This window comes from Gallus gallus, chromosome 12 (assembly GCF_016699485.2).
Source record: "Gallus gallus isolate bGalGal1 chromosome 12, bGalGal1.mat.broiler.GRCg7b, whole genome shotgun sequence".
Classification (NCBI taxonomy): domain Eukaryota; kingdom Metazoa; phylum Chordata; class Aves; order Galliformes; family Phasianidae; genus Gallus; species Gallus gallus.
Genome location: NC_052543.1, coordinates 1,835,795 through 1,852,385, shown reverse-complemented (window position 1 = coordinate 1,852,385; position 16,591 = coordinate 1,835,795). Strand labels below are relative to the sequence as shown.

The window sequence follows — 16,591 nt, the reverse complement described above, 5'->3', positions numbered from 1 at the left end:
CTACACCGCTCATTTCCTCCTGAATGTGCAGCCCTTCGCTGCCCACTATGAGAAAGGCCACATTTGCTCACCTCCCATTTCCAGATTGTTGTCTGCTGATGCTGTTTGCTGAGGCAGAACTACTCTGTAAATTCAATTGCCAGTGGAGCTTCATTCCTGAGCTATCATGAGCTTCTGGTCTTCCAAAACAAATGTACTAAAAATGTGCCTCCATATTAACTATCGTGACACATCCAATAAAGCTTTCCCACAAACACAAGGTTTGGGTTAAGCTGTTTATGCTAGATTTTTGGCCCCAGGGTACACGAAGTGGTTTAAAACACAAGATGTTACAGAGTGCTGCATTTCAACATAGCGCTGCCTTTCAGCAGAGATGCTTCTACCAAAACCCCACATATGGGCACCATTAGCAACATTCACAGGCATTAGCAGCCCTGGTTTCCACAGTACACAATGGGCCTTTGTTTGAAGCCTGGCACCGCATGGAGAGAATGAGAGCACAGTACCAGAGGAAGCCTTGTCAACAGATGGTTTGATTTGCAGAACGTTAAAGCTCTCTTTGGGTTTAGTGCTCATTTTGCATGCAGGAATTAGTGGGCAGTTAGAGGTTGGAAATACTCTCTCGAATCAACCACAGCAGAAATACCACCAATAAGAACAATGCTAACTATCACCAGGCTCCAACTAGCAAAACCATTTCTCAAGCCATTGTCTCCAGACTTTATCAACACAGAATGACCACGTTCAGACAGGAGAGAGCTCTCACCTAAGGACACCAGGTGCCACCAAGACCTGGCAGCCTCTCAGTGAGATTCTGCTGATGCCCTCTACCAAACCAAGACATAGATTCTGAATGCTCTTCTACAGACTGAGACGATAGGATTTAAGGGCCATTTGTTCCGATTGCCTGGAACACTCAGAGAGATTTCAACAGCACCTTCTTCCTCAAAGGGCATAACAGAAGCATAAATTTTCTTTGCCTTTTAGTTTTGTATAATTAAAGGTGCAAGATAACAGACCCTGCACACTGCATCCCTCCTTTAGCAAACTGCTGCTTTCTTCACGCTTCCCAATTCATTTTTTCTGCTTCCTCAGGAAAAGCAGAGTGTGGTCCTCCTGTCTCCAAAACTAACTCAGTTCTTGACTTCTCCTCTGAAATAACAGTCTTTATTCTTTCGTTTGAGAATACAGTAGGTCAGCTGGAAAGTACCTACAAAGATTATTAAGTCCAATTATCCGACCACTTCAAGGATAACCATAAGTTAAAGCACAATACTGAGGGCATTGCCACCTCACCTTACAACGTTCATGTTAAGGAAATTTTCCCTAATGCCCAGTTTCAGCTTCGCCTGGCTCATTTCCATACTGTTCCCATCCCACCATCAGTTCCCTGGAGCCTGGCACTTCCCTCTGCTTCCCCTCCTCAGGAAGCCATTGCATCCTCTGGCTGCATTCGAGGACCTTACCATCCTTTTAAAATTGTGGAGTCCAGAACTGCCCTGAGTATTCAAGGTGAGGCTGCACCAATGCTAAATACAGTGGGAGAATCACCTCCTTTTACCAGCTGACCATGCTGTGTTTAATGCATTCAAAACAGCATTCTTTACGCAGCAAAGGGCTACTAGCACAGCAGCCATTTCTCTGATCATTTGTCTATCAGAATTCTAATTGGACAGGCATTAACATTACTGCAAAAAATTAACATTCACTGCAAAAAAGAAAACCAATTCTCAGAAGAAAAACAAAAGCAAGGAAAAGCAACTTTTAAGGAGTAGTAAACAAAGATTTGCTTACTAGGATGCCCACAAGCTGAAAGCTAGGCTACCGTGAGAGAAAGAGTCACTATATAGTTCCTATGCTTTTTCCTAGTACATTAGGCAAAATAAAGTTTTAATTTGAATGTATATGGCTATTTCTTCCACTTTTACAATTGAATATCACACTTAATTCCACCCCAGCTCAGAACCTACCTGTGGGTCACCTTTAAAAGGAAACAACAGTTCTGTTTCCAGTGCTTGCCCAGAAATCACTGTGGAGTCAGCAGATGAGTAACAGGTGCCATTTCTACCAGCATGCATCATTGTCTTAATCTGCATGTGGATAAAGAAGCTCTCTGGAGGCCGTCACCTTTATCCTGTAGTAGCTTTCTACTACTTTGGACAACTCTGAGTTGTTGCAATATAGAAGTAAATATATAGAAATCTAGAATATATAAATATATAAATATAGAAGTAAAGGGGCACGATATTCAAGGAGTCTTTACCACAGCAGAAATAAGGAAAATTATCTATCAATGGAAATGGATCTCCATACAATCAAAGGACATGCCAGACTGCAAAATCTCTTGCTCTGAGCCAGGAGGCAAAAGTTCACCAGCACCAGTTCCAGGTCACAAGCTTAGGATGTCCCTGTTTTAGAAATCATCTGACCTTCTCATCACTATAATCCCACCAAGCACATTCATATCAATGCAGTGTGCAGATTCAAGACCCCTCTACATTTCCTACTTTCATACCTCTGTTTCAGGACGAGGAATAAATACTGGAGGTCTCATCTTCAGAGTCAGGTTCTGAAAGTCCCACTCACCAAGCACGTACTGCACTGGCATTCTGTGTCAGGCAAAAACAAATGAAAACACTTGAGGATTACACTTTGTAACATAAAAAACTCTCACTACCATGCTTACTTCATTGCTAACCACTCAGCTGTTCTGATGGTGGGCATCTAGACACCACTAAGGCTCTCAATTGCATGTGCACCATGCATGTGCACACTCCTTGAAAACTCTGGGAGTTCCACTTCTACAGAACAGCGTCTTGACAAGCACTGGACCAGGGGAAATAGAGGCCAGTCAGCTCACTTAGATCCCAAAGGGATCAAACAATCCTGAGGGAGCAAATAATCCTGGAAATAATTTCCAAACATGTTAAGAACAGAATGGATTTACTAAGGTGAAGTCACTCCTGACCAGTCCTCTGCGTCCAGTGCTGAGCTCCTAACTGCAGGAAAGGCATGGACGTACTAGAGCAAATCCAACACAGGGCCGTTAAGACGATTAAGGGATTGGAGCACCTGACATACAAGCAGAGACTGAGAAAGCAGAGACAGATCTGACTTGAGAATGGAAAGCTCACATGAGGTGGAAAATTCATCAGTAACTATATACATCTGTTGGAAGGGAGTAAAGAAGATGAAGTCAGACTTTTTTCAGTAAATGTAAGCTGAAAGAAAAAGAGGCAATGGGTACAGATTAAAATACAGAAGACTCCATTTATACCCAATAACCACCCCCTTTTCCCCCCATCCCATTTTTCCCATTTTTGGAGAAAACTCTCCCAAGAACGACAGTAAGATGATTTTCCTACCTTTCCAGTCGCTTGCAGCTCAGCTGCTGGATCTGCTCCTGCTGCACTGCTGTTAGTGGAGCGCGGAGTTTTTCGGAGTCCAAGCTCTGAAACTGAAGACAACATCACTTTAAAACCTGCCCACTTGTGCAACTTACGTGTTGTCTGCACCCTCCAGGCAGAGCCAGCACAATGACAAACACATACGGAGGGCACTCTTTGAAACCCCAAATGACAAGGAGAACCTATCTTCATGTTTAAAAAGAAGCCTGTACAGCTGTACTTTTGGTAGTTAAAGTACAGGTAAGATAAAGAATCACTCCACCAAACAAGTCAGACCACGATGCTGGTGTACATGTCACGGGTAACATTTCAGTCCCTGCAAAGAGAGCACATAAGAGATCCCAAGTACTTTATAATAAACTAGTATTTTTATAATAAACTATATCCCACGCTCTCTGCCCTCTAAGGGAGGGAAAAGCTGTTCTACCTCCTGCAAGTGAGATAAAAAGAAGGGTAAGGGGATTTGTCCAAAACAATAAAGCAAGAGGCACATACAGATCTTACTCTTTTCCATTACTTAACTGTTTTTGCTCCCAAGACAAACGACACGATGTATTCACTGGATTCTCGTGCTTCAGGGATCCCATTCTTCTCAAACACCTTTTGCCAGTAGCTGACCACATCAGGGGCAGTCAACAGCCCGGGTCTTGCACTGCAGCTCTGCCTCAAAGATGACTGCTTGGGACTGAGGTTAGGACTCTGACTAGGTCCTACTGACAAATACTGAGGCAAAAGCCCCCAAAATCTCCTGAGCAGTGAGGGAGTGAGGCACCTCATTATTGCAAAGTCACCTCCTGGTTTCCACCTGGGTTCCTTGTTTCTGTCAGCTGATCTAATCCATGAAGAGACTCACACAACACTCACTGCAGCCACAAGCCACTTTGGCTAAGCACCACCTGATCACAATCAGCAGATGCTCCTCAGGGCAGAACAACAAGGTCACTGGCTTGCAGCTCTGCCAGCCTAGAAAGAAGAGGCAGAAGTACAACCTGAATGCCAAGGACAAGCAAAAAACACAAGTTCCCTTCTGAATAGGATGCAGACTGTTGCCTGACCAACACCCACAGGTACAAAACCAGCTACTCATACGCTAAGAGTAACAAAGGATTGACCCAACTTCCACAGGCAACGCTGAGACCATGCTGTGCTTGGGCTGAGCAGAAGGGAGCATGCCTGCAGGCACAGCCCTGCTGCCTGGCTGTGGTGCCCGTAAGCCACAGACCTGCTCCAGCATCGCGGGGTGGCTCAGCCTGGCTCACTGCACAAAGGCCTTCACTCTCTCCTGGTTCCTCCTCTCCTGTTCCAAACTCCCAAGTCCTAGGCTAGCAGGTATGCTCAGAGAAAACTAACTTCACAGGTCAGCAGCCTTCCCCATTGTCCCATCCCCACGTTGCAGACAAGGGGGAAGCAAAAAGGCTCACAAGGTGAAACCAGAGGAAGAGAAACGTGGAGGACACGGGGCCGGGTCGGCTCCCAGCGGGGCGATGCCGCAGCACGGGGCAGCTGAAGGAAAAAGCGGGCCTCAACTCGACCCGTGGCCCAGGGCACCGCCGCAGGAGGAAGGCCAAAGGAATTAACACCTGTACTGTCGGCAGAGCACGATACAAGCCTTCTGCAGCCGTTCCGTGGGTTGAGCCCTCCGAGGCCCGGCACGGCGCGGGGCCTGCCCTTAGCGAGCTGCCGCGTGCGGCCGGGCGGCAGGAGGGGCCGTGCACAACAGCAGCAGCCTACCTCAGTTCACTTCGGCCCTGCCTCCAGCCGCCCCGCACACGCAGCACCCCCGACCCCGCTACCTCAGCCGGAGCTGAACCCGCGCAACGCTCCCTTACCCCGGCGAGGCCGGCGCGGGAGAGGACCGCCTCATGGCCGTGCCCGTGAGTGACAGCGGCTCCGACCAACCGTGACTCGCGACCCGCGGCCATCGGCCAATCGCCTGGGGGCGTGGGGCAGAGGGGCGGGGCTATCGACCGCGAGGCGGTGGCTCGCGCGGAGGGGCCCGGCCCGGCCCGCCCCCCTGCGGGCAGCGCGGCCCTGCGGCCGAGGGCGCGGCCCCACCGCCGGCGGCGCTCGGGGGGCGGCGGCCGCTTCAGCGCGAGCGCTCCGTAAGTGGCGGCCCCGGCGCGGGCAGCGCGGCCGCCTCCGGGGAGGGGCGCGGGGGCGGCGGGCCGGGCCGCGGGGAGAGCCTCGGGGCGAGCGGCCGTCCCGCAGGCAGCAGTCGGGCGCTGGGAGGCGGGGCCGGCCGGGCTCAGCTCCGCGGTGCTGCCGCGCGGGCGGCGGAGGCCTCGCGCTCTGCGTCCCCGCGGCGCCGTGAGAGGCGGAGTGCGGCACGGCGCCGTTCTCCTTCCCTCGCCCTGCGGCCCGGCGCCGCGCTGCCCTGCGCCGAGCTCTCCCGGAGCAGCCCGTGCTGCAGTGCCATCGCGGCAGCCCAGGGTGCCCCTTGCTGAGCTGCTCGGTCCGGCGGTCAGCGAGGGGCGCCTTCCGTTGGGCTGCAGCGAGTCATCCCCTCTCACTGTGGCGTTAGGCGGGACCGCAGCACAAGTGCCGTCTACCTTCACCCTGATTTAGAAACTCGTGGGAGTTGGGCATCTCTCACCGTCTCCCAGCAGCTCCCGCTTCACAAAGTTGTTCCCCGGGTACCCGCATGTGTGGGGAGAGACCTGCGTGCCCGGGGAGGTGCGCGGTGTGAGCTGAGCGCCTGCTCGTGCTGCTGGCAGACCCCACAGGCCCGCTGCTGTCTGCCCTGCACGATGGCTCTGCTTCAGTTGGTAGTGACAGATGTTAATCACGCTGCTTAATGCAGTTCCGGACGGCAGAGAGGCATCACAGTAATGGGAGCAGCGCAGTAACCTTGCCCAGAATAGAACAGCGGAGCTGAACAATGGCTCATTTCTCTTTGCAGGCACATCTTTTTCTATCCAAAGCTCATTAACCCCCGTGTCCCTTTGCATTCCAGTTTGGAGGTGTAATGTCTGCTGAACTACAGAGAAACCATCAGAAGGCTGCTGCGGTAGTTCTTGAGGTCTGCGCTACTCTGCTCCGGAGGTAGCTGTGTTTTCACTGAAGTAATTGCTGGCCTGATGTTCCAAACAGAGATCTTATAAACAAAGTTGTGCAAATACTTCTCAGAGGATCATCCCATGGTGTTTTGCAACTCCCGGTCATTTGCACAATAGAAGCATGAAACAATTAAAGCCTTTCATGTTTTCAGTATGAATATATCTGTCAAGTTGCACAACTCCAACCCAAAATGGGACCCGTTTTAAAATTAATACTGATAATTAGCAGTGCATGACTAAGCCTGTGTGGGTGCTTTCATGGGAGACTGTAGAAATACCATCTTTAGTAGCAGATGGGGACCAGTGCAACCCACTGCTTTAAAGAAGCTGCCTCTGCAGAGTGTGTGGGCCAAGGGACAGTGGAGGGGTGAATAGGGCAGTGACTTACCAGTCACCACAATAGGGAAGTTCTACTTTGGGGTGATTTTTACTGGGTCAAGAATACAGATATGCCAGAGCTAAGTGCCATTATCAAAATCCATCAAGGATGAGATCTGTGAAACTTTCTGTAAGTTAAAAGCAAAAAGAGGAGAAGAAGACAGGTGCTGTTATTCTGGTATGGATGGAGGCTGCCTGGCTCATCCTGTAGCAGACTGAAGACAGAGGGGTTCTGAGACACTACACAGCTCTGCCAGTTGCTGCAAGGAGGCTGAGCAGAAGCAGCGAGGGGTGAGTGTGTCACTGGCCTCAGCTGAACCAGGCAGGACTTTGGGGACTTTCAGTAGCCCTGAAAAATGCACTTTTATTTTCTCTAAATTTTGGGTGGGCATCTGTGAGCTGCTCTCAAGAATTGCACTAGTTAAGTGGGAAGCTTTGGAAAAGGTTGTGCCTGTCTCCAAGCTTTGCACTGTGCATCTGTTCTCATTCTTTCCTAGGCAGAAGCTTGTGTGGTTCCTATGCAGAAAAGCCATCAGTGATGACACTGAAGTAGATCACACATGAGAGTCCTCAAAATGAGGGGAAACTGTCTGCTGCTGTAGCCAGCACCTGTCTCTTACCAAGCTGTTGTGTCCTCCACTCAAGAGACACTAAGAGCTGGCAGGATGAGTTCCAGCTCACCCTCTGCACGTGACTTCTACCACAGCAGCAGCACAACAGCTAAACCAGATGCAGGGACAACTCTGGACGCATCTGTACCAGAAACAGCTACTGTGAGCCCTGAGACTACTAGCTTCAACAGCACCAAAATCCCAGATGTGGCCAGCAATGGGCCCAGCATGAGCGCCATGCTGCTGTCCTTTGGGATCATTACTGTGATTGGGTTGGCTGTAGCTATGGTAAGAGACACTGCTAAATATTTCTCTGTCTGTTGAGGGTGGCAAAGGGGCTCTAGGGCTGACTTGAATTAATTTCTATATTATATTAAAGTCTCGCCTAGAACTGGTAGGAATGGTGCTCCAGTATTTGTCACCCTGGGGTTTAGGCAGAGCAGGCTGCTCAGCAGGCCTAGGGGAAACCATATATAGCATCACTATTTATTTTTAATAGCAACAGGAAGTTCAATTAAGAGAACACAAAGCAATGGCAGACTGACAAACAAGTCAGTCTGTTCTGACTTGTTAACTGGAACAGCTGCATTGATTTAAACCTTGTCAACACCAGTGCCCCATAGGAAAGTTCATCCAACTTAACTTTTAAAGCAGACTTGGACCCTGTTAATCTCCTCTGTGGGCATGTCTTTTTGAACTGAGGCAGCCTGAATTCATTTCTGCTAGACTTATTCTAGACTGCATTTTTGAGGTTCTCCTTGCTTGGGTGTCAGCAGAGTCCTCACGGATTTGCTGCATGCAACTAACCCTGCCATTAATCAACAGCTATAGTTCTGAGTCTGACAGACAATGCTAACAGTGCAGTTGTTTCAATATATAACTGGATCGTTTACCTACCAACAGAGAATGAAGGTAGCAGCAAGCTCCCGTTCCTCGTGTGAGGAAGGGCTTCGCTAATACAAGCAGCAGAGGAACCTATGGAAAGGGACTACTGCAAAATTTCATTGCAGACCCAAGGAGGAGTTTCTCCAAAAGCCCCTAAAGAGAACCTGGAAACACTGTCCTGGAAACGGTCATAAGTTCCCGAGAGCAACAGCCAGCATTCGTAGTTCTCAGAACAAGGCTCTGGAGGCCAAAAGCCTCACTTTTCTCCCAGGACAGCCACTCTTACTGGCTGACAAGAGGCAAGTCACTGAGCATGCCCTCTTTCCTTCTTCCCTTTGTACTGGGGAGGGGGTAACTGCTTCTGTGTTGAAGGAAATCTTCAGCAGAATACTAAAGGGAAGGTTCTTCAACCATTCTAAAACTGCAACATATGGCCTCCAGCCACTAGAAATCTCCTGAGCTACACTTAATACACACCTAATATTCTGACTACTACTAACACACCAATAACAGACCACTCAGGCAATAGCATCAGGCTTGATGCCCTGTCAAGCTTACACTGATGTATATGATACGTCAGTTCTAGTTGTCACTTCTGTCACTTCTCCCTTTCCTCTTCTTCAGTGCACAGTGACAGACTTGCTATACCTCCTCTCTGAGTGCTCTATACCCAAAATTCCTCTTCCCAGCTGTTCCCCATTCTGCTGATTGTAATGATGGTTTTCTTTCTTCTTCAGGTTCTGTATATCAGGAAGAGGAAGAGGTAAGTAACATCTCTTGTTGCTGAAGGGAACTCAGCGTTTCAAAATCCAGGTAGCACTAGGAATTGGAGGGGAAGATGAGGAGAGTTTAAGGGATGGTGTCTAAGAATAAGCCAGCGTCTGCATATAAATAATGCAGGGCAGGGGCTCTGCACTCCTGGTGTTGGCCCACGTTTAGCAGCAGAGCTTTGAAGGCTCCTCTGGAACTTTGGGAAGGAAAACATGGTTGAGCAGGAAGAGGTTAGGAATCCTACAAGTTCTTTACACTTCCTTAGTGTGAGATGCACTAAGAGAGAGGAAAGGATTCTGAGTAGATAGAGAAAATCTGTTGTGAGAAGTGTGGGTCTCATATTTCAGCCATTCCCCAATCTGTGCTTTCCCACAGCGTGAGCCAGTGATGCTGACCTCACAAGGCTGAAGGCCTCTTTAGCCTCAGTTACAGCAATGCCAGCAGCAAAGCGCAGAGATGCAGCTTTCTAGTCCAGGACTTACTGTATTAATTTCCTTCTTAAGCTCTTGGCTGAAAATAGGAGAGAAGCATGCAGGAAGATGTTTCTTGATTCTTCGGTCTCTTACAGCAAAGACAGCAGTAGACAGCCTTTAGATGTGGTGCCTCTTCCCTGCCTTATTCCTTATGGCAGGGCCACAGACCTTCAAGAAGCATTACTGTCCACTGTGAAATTTTCAAGCCCAGATATGGATACTGCTCCAGGAGGAGCTGATGCTGGGCCTGTAAACACAGTGCTGCTGGAGATAATGGATGTGTTGGCAAACCCATGCAGAGGCTGAGAGGGAATATGTCATCCTAACACTTGCCAAAATAGATAATTGTGGTGACACTGCCAGTAACATCTTGGCTATTCCCCTTCCCTACCCCCAAAAACTCAGATACAGCCTAAGTGTTTTTACAGGAGTACATCCACCCATCCATTCTCCATCACTCACCTGCCCAGTATTTAGGGAGACCCTTTGGGGTAACACATTATATCTCTCTCACTTGAAGCAGTGATACAAAATTAAGAACAGTCTGCAGGCATCAGTCTCTCTTGCCTATTTTCTACTTATTGGTCTCTATTTTTTTTATATACTTCAAGTCCATAATTGAAGCTGCTGGAGCTAAAAGCAGACTTCTTCTGGCAGATGTAGTATGATGTGACAGGGCTGGATGTCACGGACAGAGAGAGGAGTTGCAAAATGCATAGCCATTACATTCCACCCTCTTGTTTTTCCCTATACATAAGGCTTGTCCTGAGCTTTTAAGGTCTGCAGGAGCTTAAAATCCAGTCCCTGTTTGACTCCTCTGTGTCAACATAGATTAGTGAAGGCAATTAATCCCTAGAGCTGTACTCCAGGCATCTTCCACTCCTGCCAGCTGTGTAGCAGGTTCTTATCCTCATTCCCGTAGGATGGGGATGTAACTACCCAGCAAGCAGAAACAATAGCTGAATCCCCATGCAAAAGCATGCAAAATGCCTCAGTAGTGGAGCAGAGAAGACAGTCTGAGCATCTGTCCTTCTGTCTATCAAACTTTTCAACCACATCTTTGCTTTCCCTTCCATGGGCAGGTTGGAGAAGCTACGGCACCAGCTCATGCCAATGTACAACTTTGATCCCACCGAAGAACAGGATGAACTGGAGCAGGAGCTCCTGGAACATGGGCGAGATGCAGCATCTTCCCAGGCATCACAGAGCAAGGTAGGCAGCAAGGTAGTAATAGCCAGGGCGTTACTGCAGCCATTGGCACCCACACTGCTTTTGATGATGTAGCAATTGGACAGAGCAATACAATGGGAAAGGTTTTACAACAAAGGTGTGATGACACAAGGACCAGTATGATAGAAAGGTGCTATAAAGAAAGAGAAGAAGATTTCTTACCCTTATCAGACAATTCCAGGTTCACCAATGAGGAATCTTCAAGAAGAGATCCTTTCTCAGGGGTAGTCAGCCCTTAAATGAGGTCTGAGAGGTGCAGCCAGGCTCCACCCCTTCCTCTCATACAGCTGAACTGCCTTCACCTGTGCTCCCAGAGCTGACCAGGTCCTTTCTCCAGGTGCTCAATCAATGGTTCAGGTCGTGACTCAACAGTTCCCATACAGATAAGGAGTTTCTGTAAGATTGTACTGTAAGAAAATCATCTAAGACCTCAAGAGGGCTCCCTTCACCTTACCCAGCTCTGGAGATGGGGGCCTTGAGCATTTTAGAGAGTTTAGGATGGTCTGAAGAGTCAGGCAACTAGGACAGCAAGCCTGGGAAGGGTAAGTGCTGGCACAACTCAGCTAGAAGAGAGAACAGGGCAATTTCATCAGTTAACTTTGAGTTTACAACAGTTTACCACCTAGGGCAAATAGGGTGAATGCCGTTTTCTGGGAGAAGAGGCTTCACTGCTCACAAGGTACTGAGGCTCTCTGGTGCTGGCCCTGAAAATAAGATATTTCCACCCTGTTTTAAGGTATCTCTGCTTTGCTGAGGGCTACAAGTGTAGAACAAGAACAAGTGTAGAATGCAGAGCCAGTGGTCATAACAGTTAACTGCAGGTCCTGAGGAAGGCTGTCAGAAAGCCTCGCGTTGTTATGGCATGGCACATCTGATCTGGTCAGGACTTCCAGGCCAACCTTGTTGGGTAGAGAGCATAGCTCAAAAAGAGAAAAGGAAGCAAAGTTCTCAATGTGAATATGGGAAAGGGGGAAGAAGGCTTTGTTTTGACCACTTCTGAGTGTTTAAAAATGTGGGGTGTGCTGAAAAGTGACGAGGTCCTAAGACCACTGAATCCTACTTCTGTGAGTTTGGAAAGAACTTGATGTCAGGTGTTTTTGGCTAATGGTCCAGAAGAGCCTTTGACGAGGTCCATTTGACACAAGGTCCATCCCCCTTGTACCAAGACTTAGGAGAAATAGGGAGGAAGAGCTCTCATCATTGTTTGCAGTTAGTTTCATAGTGTTCTCTGTTTCTTTTGTCACTGCTATCACACACAAAAAGCCTTTCTCAAAGACAGAGCCCGCAGGGATAGTTGGAACAGGTACGTCTTCTGGCAAGTGGTGTAGCCTCCCCTTAGAGTAGATACGTCTCCTTTCTTGAATTCCTCTCCAGCTGTTCCATGTTGCTCACTTCTTCCCTTGCTTTTCCAGTTCCAGGAGCAGGAATTCTCCTCAACAGGCCTCAGTTTTCACATACTTGACACTTTCAGGTAACCTGTAGCAAGCTTGGTATGGGCAGAAGGGAAGAAAGAAGAAAATAAATACAACTGTAATTATAAAATTATTTACTTTGAGGGATGCTTCCCAACCTGCCAAAGAACATGCAGGAGATGTGTTAGAATAGGGAAGGTAAACAACATATTCCATATGCCATTTTAGGAAAGCAGAGAAATACAGATGTATGAAAGCAAAGGATCCTGTCCTCTGAGCAGTATGTACAGGGAAAACATCAGGTTTCTCTATCAGAGCAAGCAGGATTTCCCTTCAGGTAGTAAAGAGGGGAAATAACAAGGCTGGAATTAAACTCAGAACAATAAGAGTGTATCCTTCCTATGTAGTGCTTGGCCAGCAGAATACCTGTGTTCCCTCTGGAGCTTGCTAATGAACAGATACCTCTACTTGGACAGCACACTAGTTTAATGGCTTACTGTAGCAAGAGAAGCAGTCTAAAATAGCAGCCAAACTTAAGTTTCTGGCATGTTTCCAGGCATTCTTGAGGTTTCAATTCTTTGCATGCTGTCTTGTGTATATAAATGGTGAAACACACATAGCAAGTCTTTGCAGTCCTGGAAAAAACTACACCCAGTAATCCAATGATGTGGGTATTTTAAATTGTCATGGATGTGGTGACTTGTTCTCTGGCTTGTATTTTTCTCATAGCCTTCTTGATGCCATGTTATTATATCAGCCCCACCTTAAGAGGAGAGCAGAATAAAAAAGAGTAATAGAATACAATAGTGCAGTTGGAACAAAGATCATCAAGCCCAACTGCCTGACCACTTTAGGGCTAACCACGAGTTAACATACATTACTGAAGGCATTGCCCAGATGCCTCTTGAACAATGACAGGCCATGGGGCACCAACCAGCACCAACCTCTCTGGAATGCCTGTTCCAGTGTTTAACTACCCTCACAGCAAAGAAATTTTCCCTGCTGCCCAGTCTGACCCTCCCATGGCACAGCTCTGTGCCATTCCCCTCCTACCGTTGGCTCCAAGAAGCAGAGTGTGGCACCTCCCTCTGCTTTCCCTCCTCAAGGAGATGCAGAGAGCAGTGAGGCCACCTTTTCTCCAGACCGGACAGCCCAGGTGTCCTCACAGAACATGCCTCCCAGCTCTGTTACCAGCTTTGCTGTCCTTAGTAAGGGGCTGGATCTAGTTACAGTGCTGCACAGCCTGTGCCCAGGGCCGTGCACCAAGGTAAGGCACACTTGCTGGGTCTCATCTTTCACTGCTTCAATGCAGATTCTGCTGACGAGTCAAGGAGCCCTCCAAAGACCCAGCCGTCTTGTGTTCACAGACGTTGCCAATGCCATCAATGCATGAACAGTACCTGCCCCTGCTCTGGGATTGTGCCAAGATTGGGGAGGATGGAGCCACCAAACCAGCAACTTCTCATGAGTGTGGCTGAGTCACGGAGCCCAGCTGGTCACACTGCTGGGTTGTGTTGCAGATGGGCACACGCACCGGGAACAGACACCACTTGGGAAGGAAACCCTTTACGATGGCAGTAGCAGTTTTTGGTGTGTCCACTACTACTACTACAAGGTCCTGAGCTGCCGTGCTGCTCCAGGTTCTGGGCTGGTGCTGACTGACACCATCTACCAAGCTGTGTGCTTAGAAATAGTGCTCGCTCTGTTGTAGATTAACTTATCCGAGCACGTCTGCGTGCTCTCTGGATCAAGGAAAGAGGAGAGATGCATGTTCCAGATAGCTTACCTGTTGGCTTTATGCCACCAGATCCCAACGAGAGCAGTGAATGAGCCTCTGTGCAGCAACCACAGCATTGGCAGACCCTGGAAGGGTGGCTGGTGGCAAAGCCTCCTTCATCTGGGGAAACTGATGGTCATAGCTGAGTGGTAAATCAGAGGCACACAGGAGGAAAACTCATACCATGGGCTTTTCCCCTTGTGGCTTGTGTGATGCTGATAAATGCGTGCCTGGGCTGGCACTGCAGCATGGGGAGTTCGCTAGTTCTAAAATGCCAAATGATGAACATCTGGCTGGTAACACCCTAACTGAGGAATTGGCTGAATATCCCACATTAAGGCTGCTGTGTGGAAAGAGGAGAATCCACATAGCTGTAGGCAGGGCTGCCATGTCTGGCTACATGACTCCCTGCTGCTGACCTAGGAATGGTGGTGCCCGTGCCAGATAGAGGAGTCAAGCAGAACTGGGGCTCTGGTACCATGTGTCCTGCCTGCTTCAGCTCAGGGAAGTTTTACTGAGCAGAGAGAATATTAAGCCTTGAACTTTTTTCTTTTGAATGAGGAAAAACAGGTCTTGGCTCTGTGTTGCAATGTCTGCCCAGAGGTGGCTGAACATCTGGTTACTTCCTTACCTGATAGACCTGCAGAGTCTTCTCCCTGCTGATGTTACTTGCTAATGCAGAAGGTGGGTCTTGGCAGGTAAGCCAGTAGCTCTCCTGTAAGCCTGAAGCACCTCTCAGCCAGTGTTCCCTTCAGGGCTGTGGGAGGGAGTGCAGAGGGGTTTCCGGCCACGTTGGTGTGCAGCATGAGTGCTGTTCTCTGCAGCCTTTTTGATGGCCACCAGCCCAGGGTGCTGCTGGCCAGCACAGAGGCTAGGAAATGGCAGCAGGGTCCAGGCTGTGCTCTCATACTGTAAACAAAGAGCATGGCAGAAAGGACTACTGGAGGGTCCGGTATGGCCATGGCATTGGGCAGATGCCATGTCCCCCCTGTCCTGCTCCTCAGCCTTGAAACTGCAGAGATTAAAAAAAAGGTATGTGCTTCTGTTCACCCTGGTTGGCCATCAATGACCAGGGGGAAGGAGTGCTCCTTTTTGGTAACCTCTTGCAGAGATCATCTCTCACTCCTAGATGGGTGGTGGCTTTAGGTCCCTGGAGGTGAATGCACAAGTCAGACTGTCTCACTGCTGTGTTCATGGTGCTCTGCACACACAGCCTGCACACAGGCATCAGTGCCCAGCTATGTACTGATCACTGTTGATATTTTTGTTTGGTTTTGTTTTTTGTTTGTTTTTTTGTTTTGCAGCACCTGCTTTTGTCAGATCCTATTCCATCCACAGCACTAGTTAACAGGGAATCAGGGCCAGCCAAAATCTGAATGCAGATCTAAAGGTGAGCTTTTTGTAAGAAGGTGTTTCACTAGTGGCAATTCAGGTAACATGCTTTGCTGCAAGCTTGGGCCTCCAAGCTAGTTTTTGTTCTCTTAAGTGCTGTATTTTGCTCCCCACTGTGATTTTTCTTCTTTCAAACCCTTTTCTGGACACATGCCACTGACCCCTGCAGTGAACAGCTCACCAGCCCTGCCTTCTTCATTGACCCAGCTTCCCTCTTGACATTTCTGCAGGACTAAGTTGCTTTAATTTTTCAGTCTCTCTCTTCCTTTTAAAGACCAGAGAGCTATGGAAGGGAAGTATAGAAGTGTCAGCACCTGTAGAAAATGGCCTGTCCTCAACGCCTGGTACGGTATGGCAGGAGGCATTCCTGGGTTGCTGGTGTTGGCACTCTGAGGAGACTGTTGGAAGGAGGGTGCGGGTACAAATATTCCATGTAATCTAAATTTGGAGGCCACTGTCTTCGGGTCTTCCCAGAAGTTATGCTTACGTGAGCAGCTAAAAAAGCAGACACGTTCCCTCAGCCCTAACTTCCATCTCTTTCTCACCTCCAAGTGCTCACTGAGAACAACCAGCTGCAGAGACTTCAGGTTCCTCCCTTCAGCAGCAGGCACTCATTGCCTGTCACACTCCTGTGCCCTGCAGCAGGGCACGGACACGAGTGGTGGCAGTGGTGCATGGCTGTCCCAACCTGCCAGCATTCGATCCCTCTAATTCTGGGATGGAAACTTGTGTTGTTGGTGTTGTCATTATACACTCCACAAAAGGCAACCAATGGTGGGCTGTTTCCTCAGACCACTGTGCAGTGCTGAGCAGTGCACGTGCCAGCTGCAGCACAAAACCACACGCCTCGTTCTGCATCAGTGCTGAGATAAACCTTGTGCAACAGACACTCCTGCAGAGGAGTTCTCTTCAACTCTTCTTCCTGCAGCAGTAGGTTTTGTCCTGTGATGACTGCCCTTGGGTTAAAGAAGTATGGAAAATAAGGTTAAAAGAGTATTATGGGTATTTGCTGGGCTTGTGCTGGAGTATTCTTTTAGTTCAGTAGCACCTTTGCTCACAGTTCTTGGAAGTATATGTGCAACCTAGCAGAAGCATTATGATGTAATTGAATTCAAGTGTTCTGTGTTTTAAGCATCGAAATACAATGACAGAATTTACATGAAATGTTGTGTGATTTTCTTTTTTTCCCTGTTCACATT

General features: G+C 48.5%; 2 protein-coding genes across 20 annotated transcripts in view; one reads left to right on the top strand and one right to left on the bottom strand.

The window, feature by feature from the left end:
• Positions 1–5,290, bottom strand: part of HEMK1 (HemK methyltransferase family member 1) — an 83,810-nt gene extending 78,520 nt beyond the window's left edge. For 8 of the 15 annotated variants that reach the window (XR_006931352.1, XR_006931353.1, XR_006931351.1 and 5 more), the window contains exons 1-4: positions 5,237–5,290; positions 3,930–4,370; positions 3,366–3,457; positions 2,516–2,609 (exon numbers count right to left, since the gene is read on the bottom strand). Coding sequence is in view for 10 of the 15 variants with exons in the window: in XM_046900119.1 (XP_046756075.1) it covers positions 2,516–2,609; positions 3,366–3,457; positions 3,930–4,184 (441 nt within the window). In the remaining 5 variants the exon portion in view is untranslated. Of the gene's footprint in view, positions 1–2,515; positions 2,610–3,365; positions 3,458–3,929; positions 4,371–4,828 lie in introns of all 15 variants that reach the window. The other 7 variants (XR_005839300.2, XM_025154563.3, XM_040646474.2 and 4 more) reach the window with 4 other exon arrangements.
• Positions 5,291–5,454: 164 nt separating this feature from the next.
• C3orf18 (C3orf18 homolog) lies at positions 5,455–16,556 on the top strand. 5 transcript variants are annotated; one of them, XM_015292776.4, is made up of 8 exons: positions 5,455–5,509; positions 6,361–6,449; positions 7,339–7,740; positions 9,075–9,100; positions 10,664–10,793; positions 12,075–12,114; positions 12,224–12,282; positions 13,536–16,556. In XM_015292776.4, exons 3-7 carry the CDS (start codon positions 7,507–7,509, stop codon positions 12,271–12,273), a joined length of 480 nt encoding a protein of 159 aa, XP_015148262.2. In that variant the 5' UTR covers positions 5,455–5,509; positions 6,361–6,449; positions 7,339–7,506; the 3' UTR covers positions 12,274–12,282; positions 13,536–16,556. The 5 variants fall into 5 exon arrangements, with proteins under 5 accessions (XP_015148262.2, XP_015148266.2, XP_015148261.2 ...); XM_015292780.4 differs by lacking the exon at positions 12,075–12,114; XM_015292775.4 differs by having other exon boundaries at positions 12,224–16,556.
• The last annotated feature ends 35 nt before the right edge of the window (positions 16,557–16,591 follow it).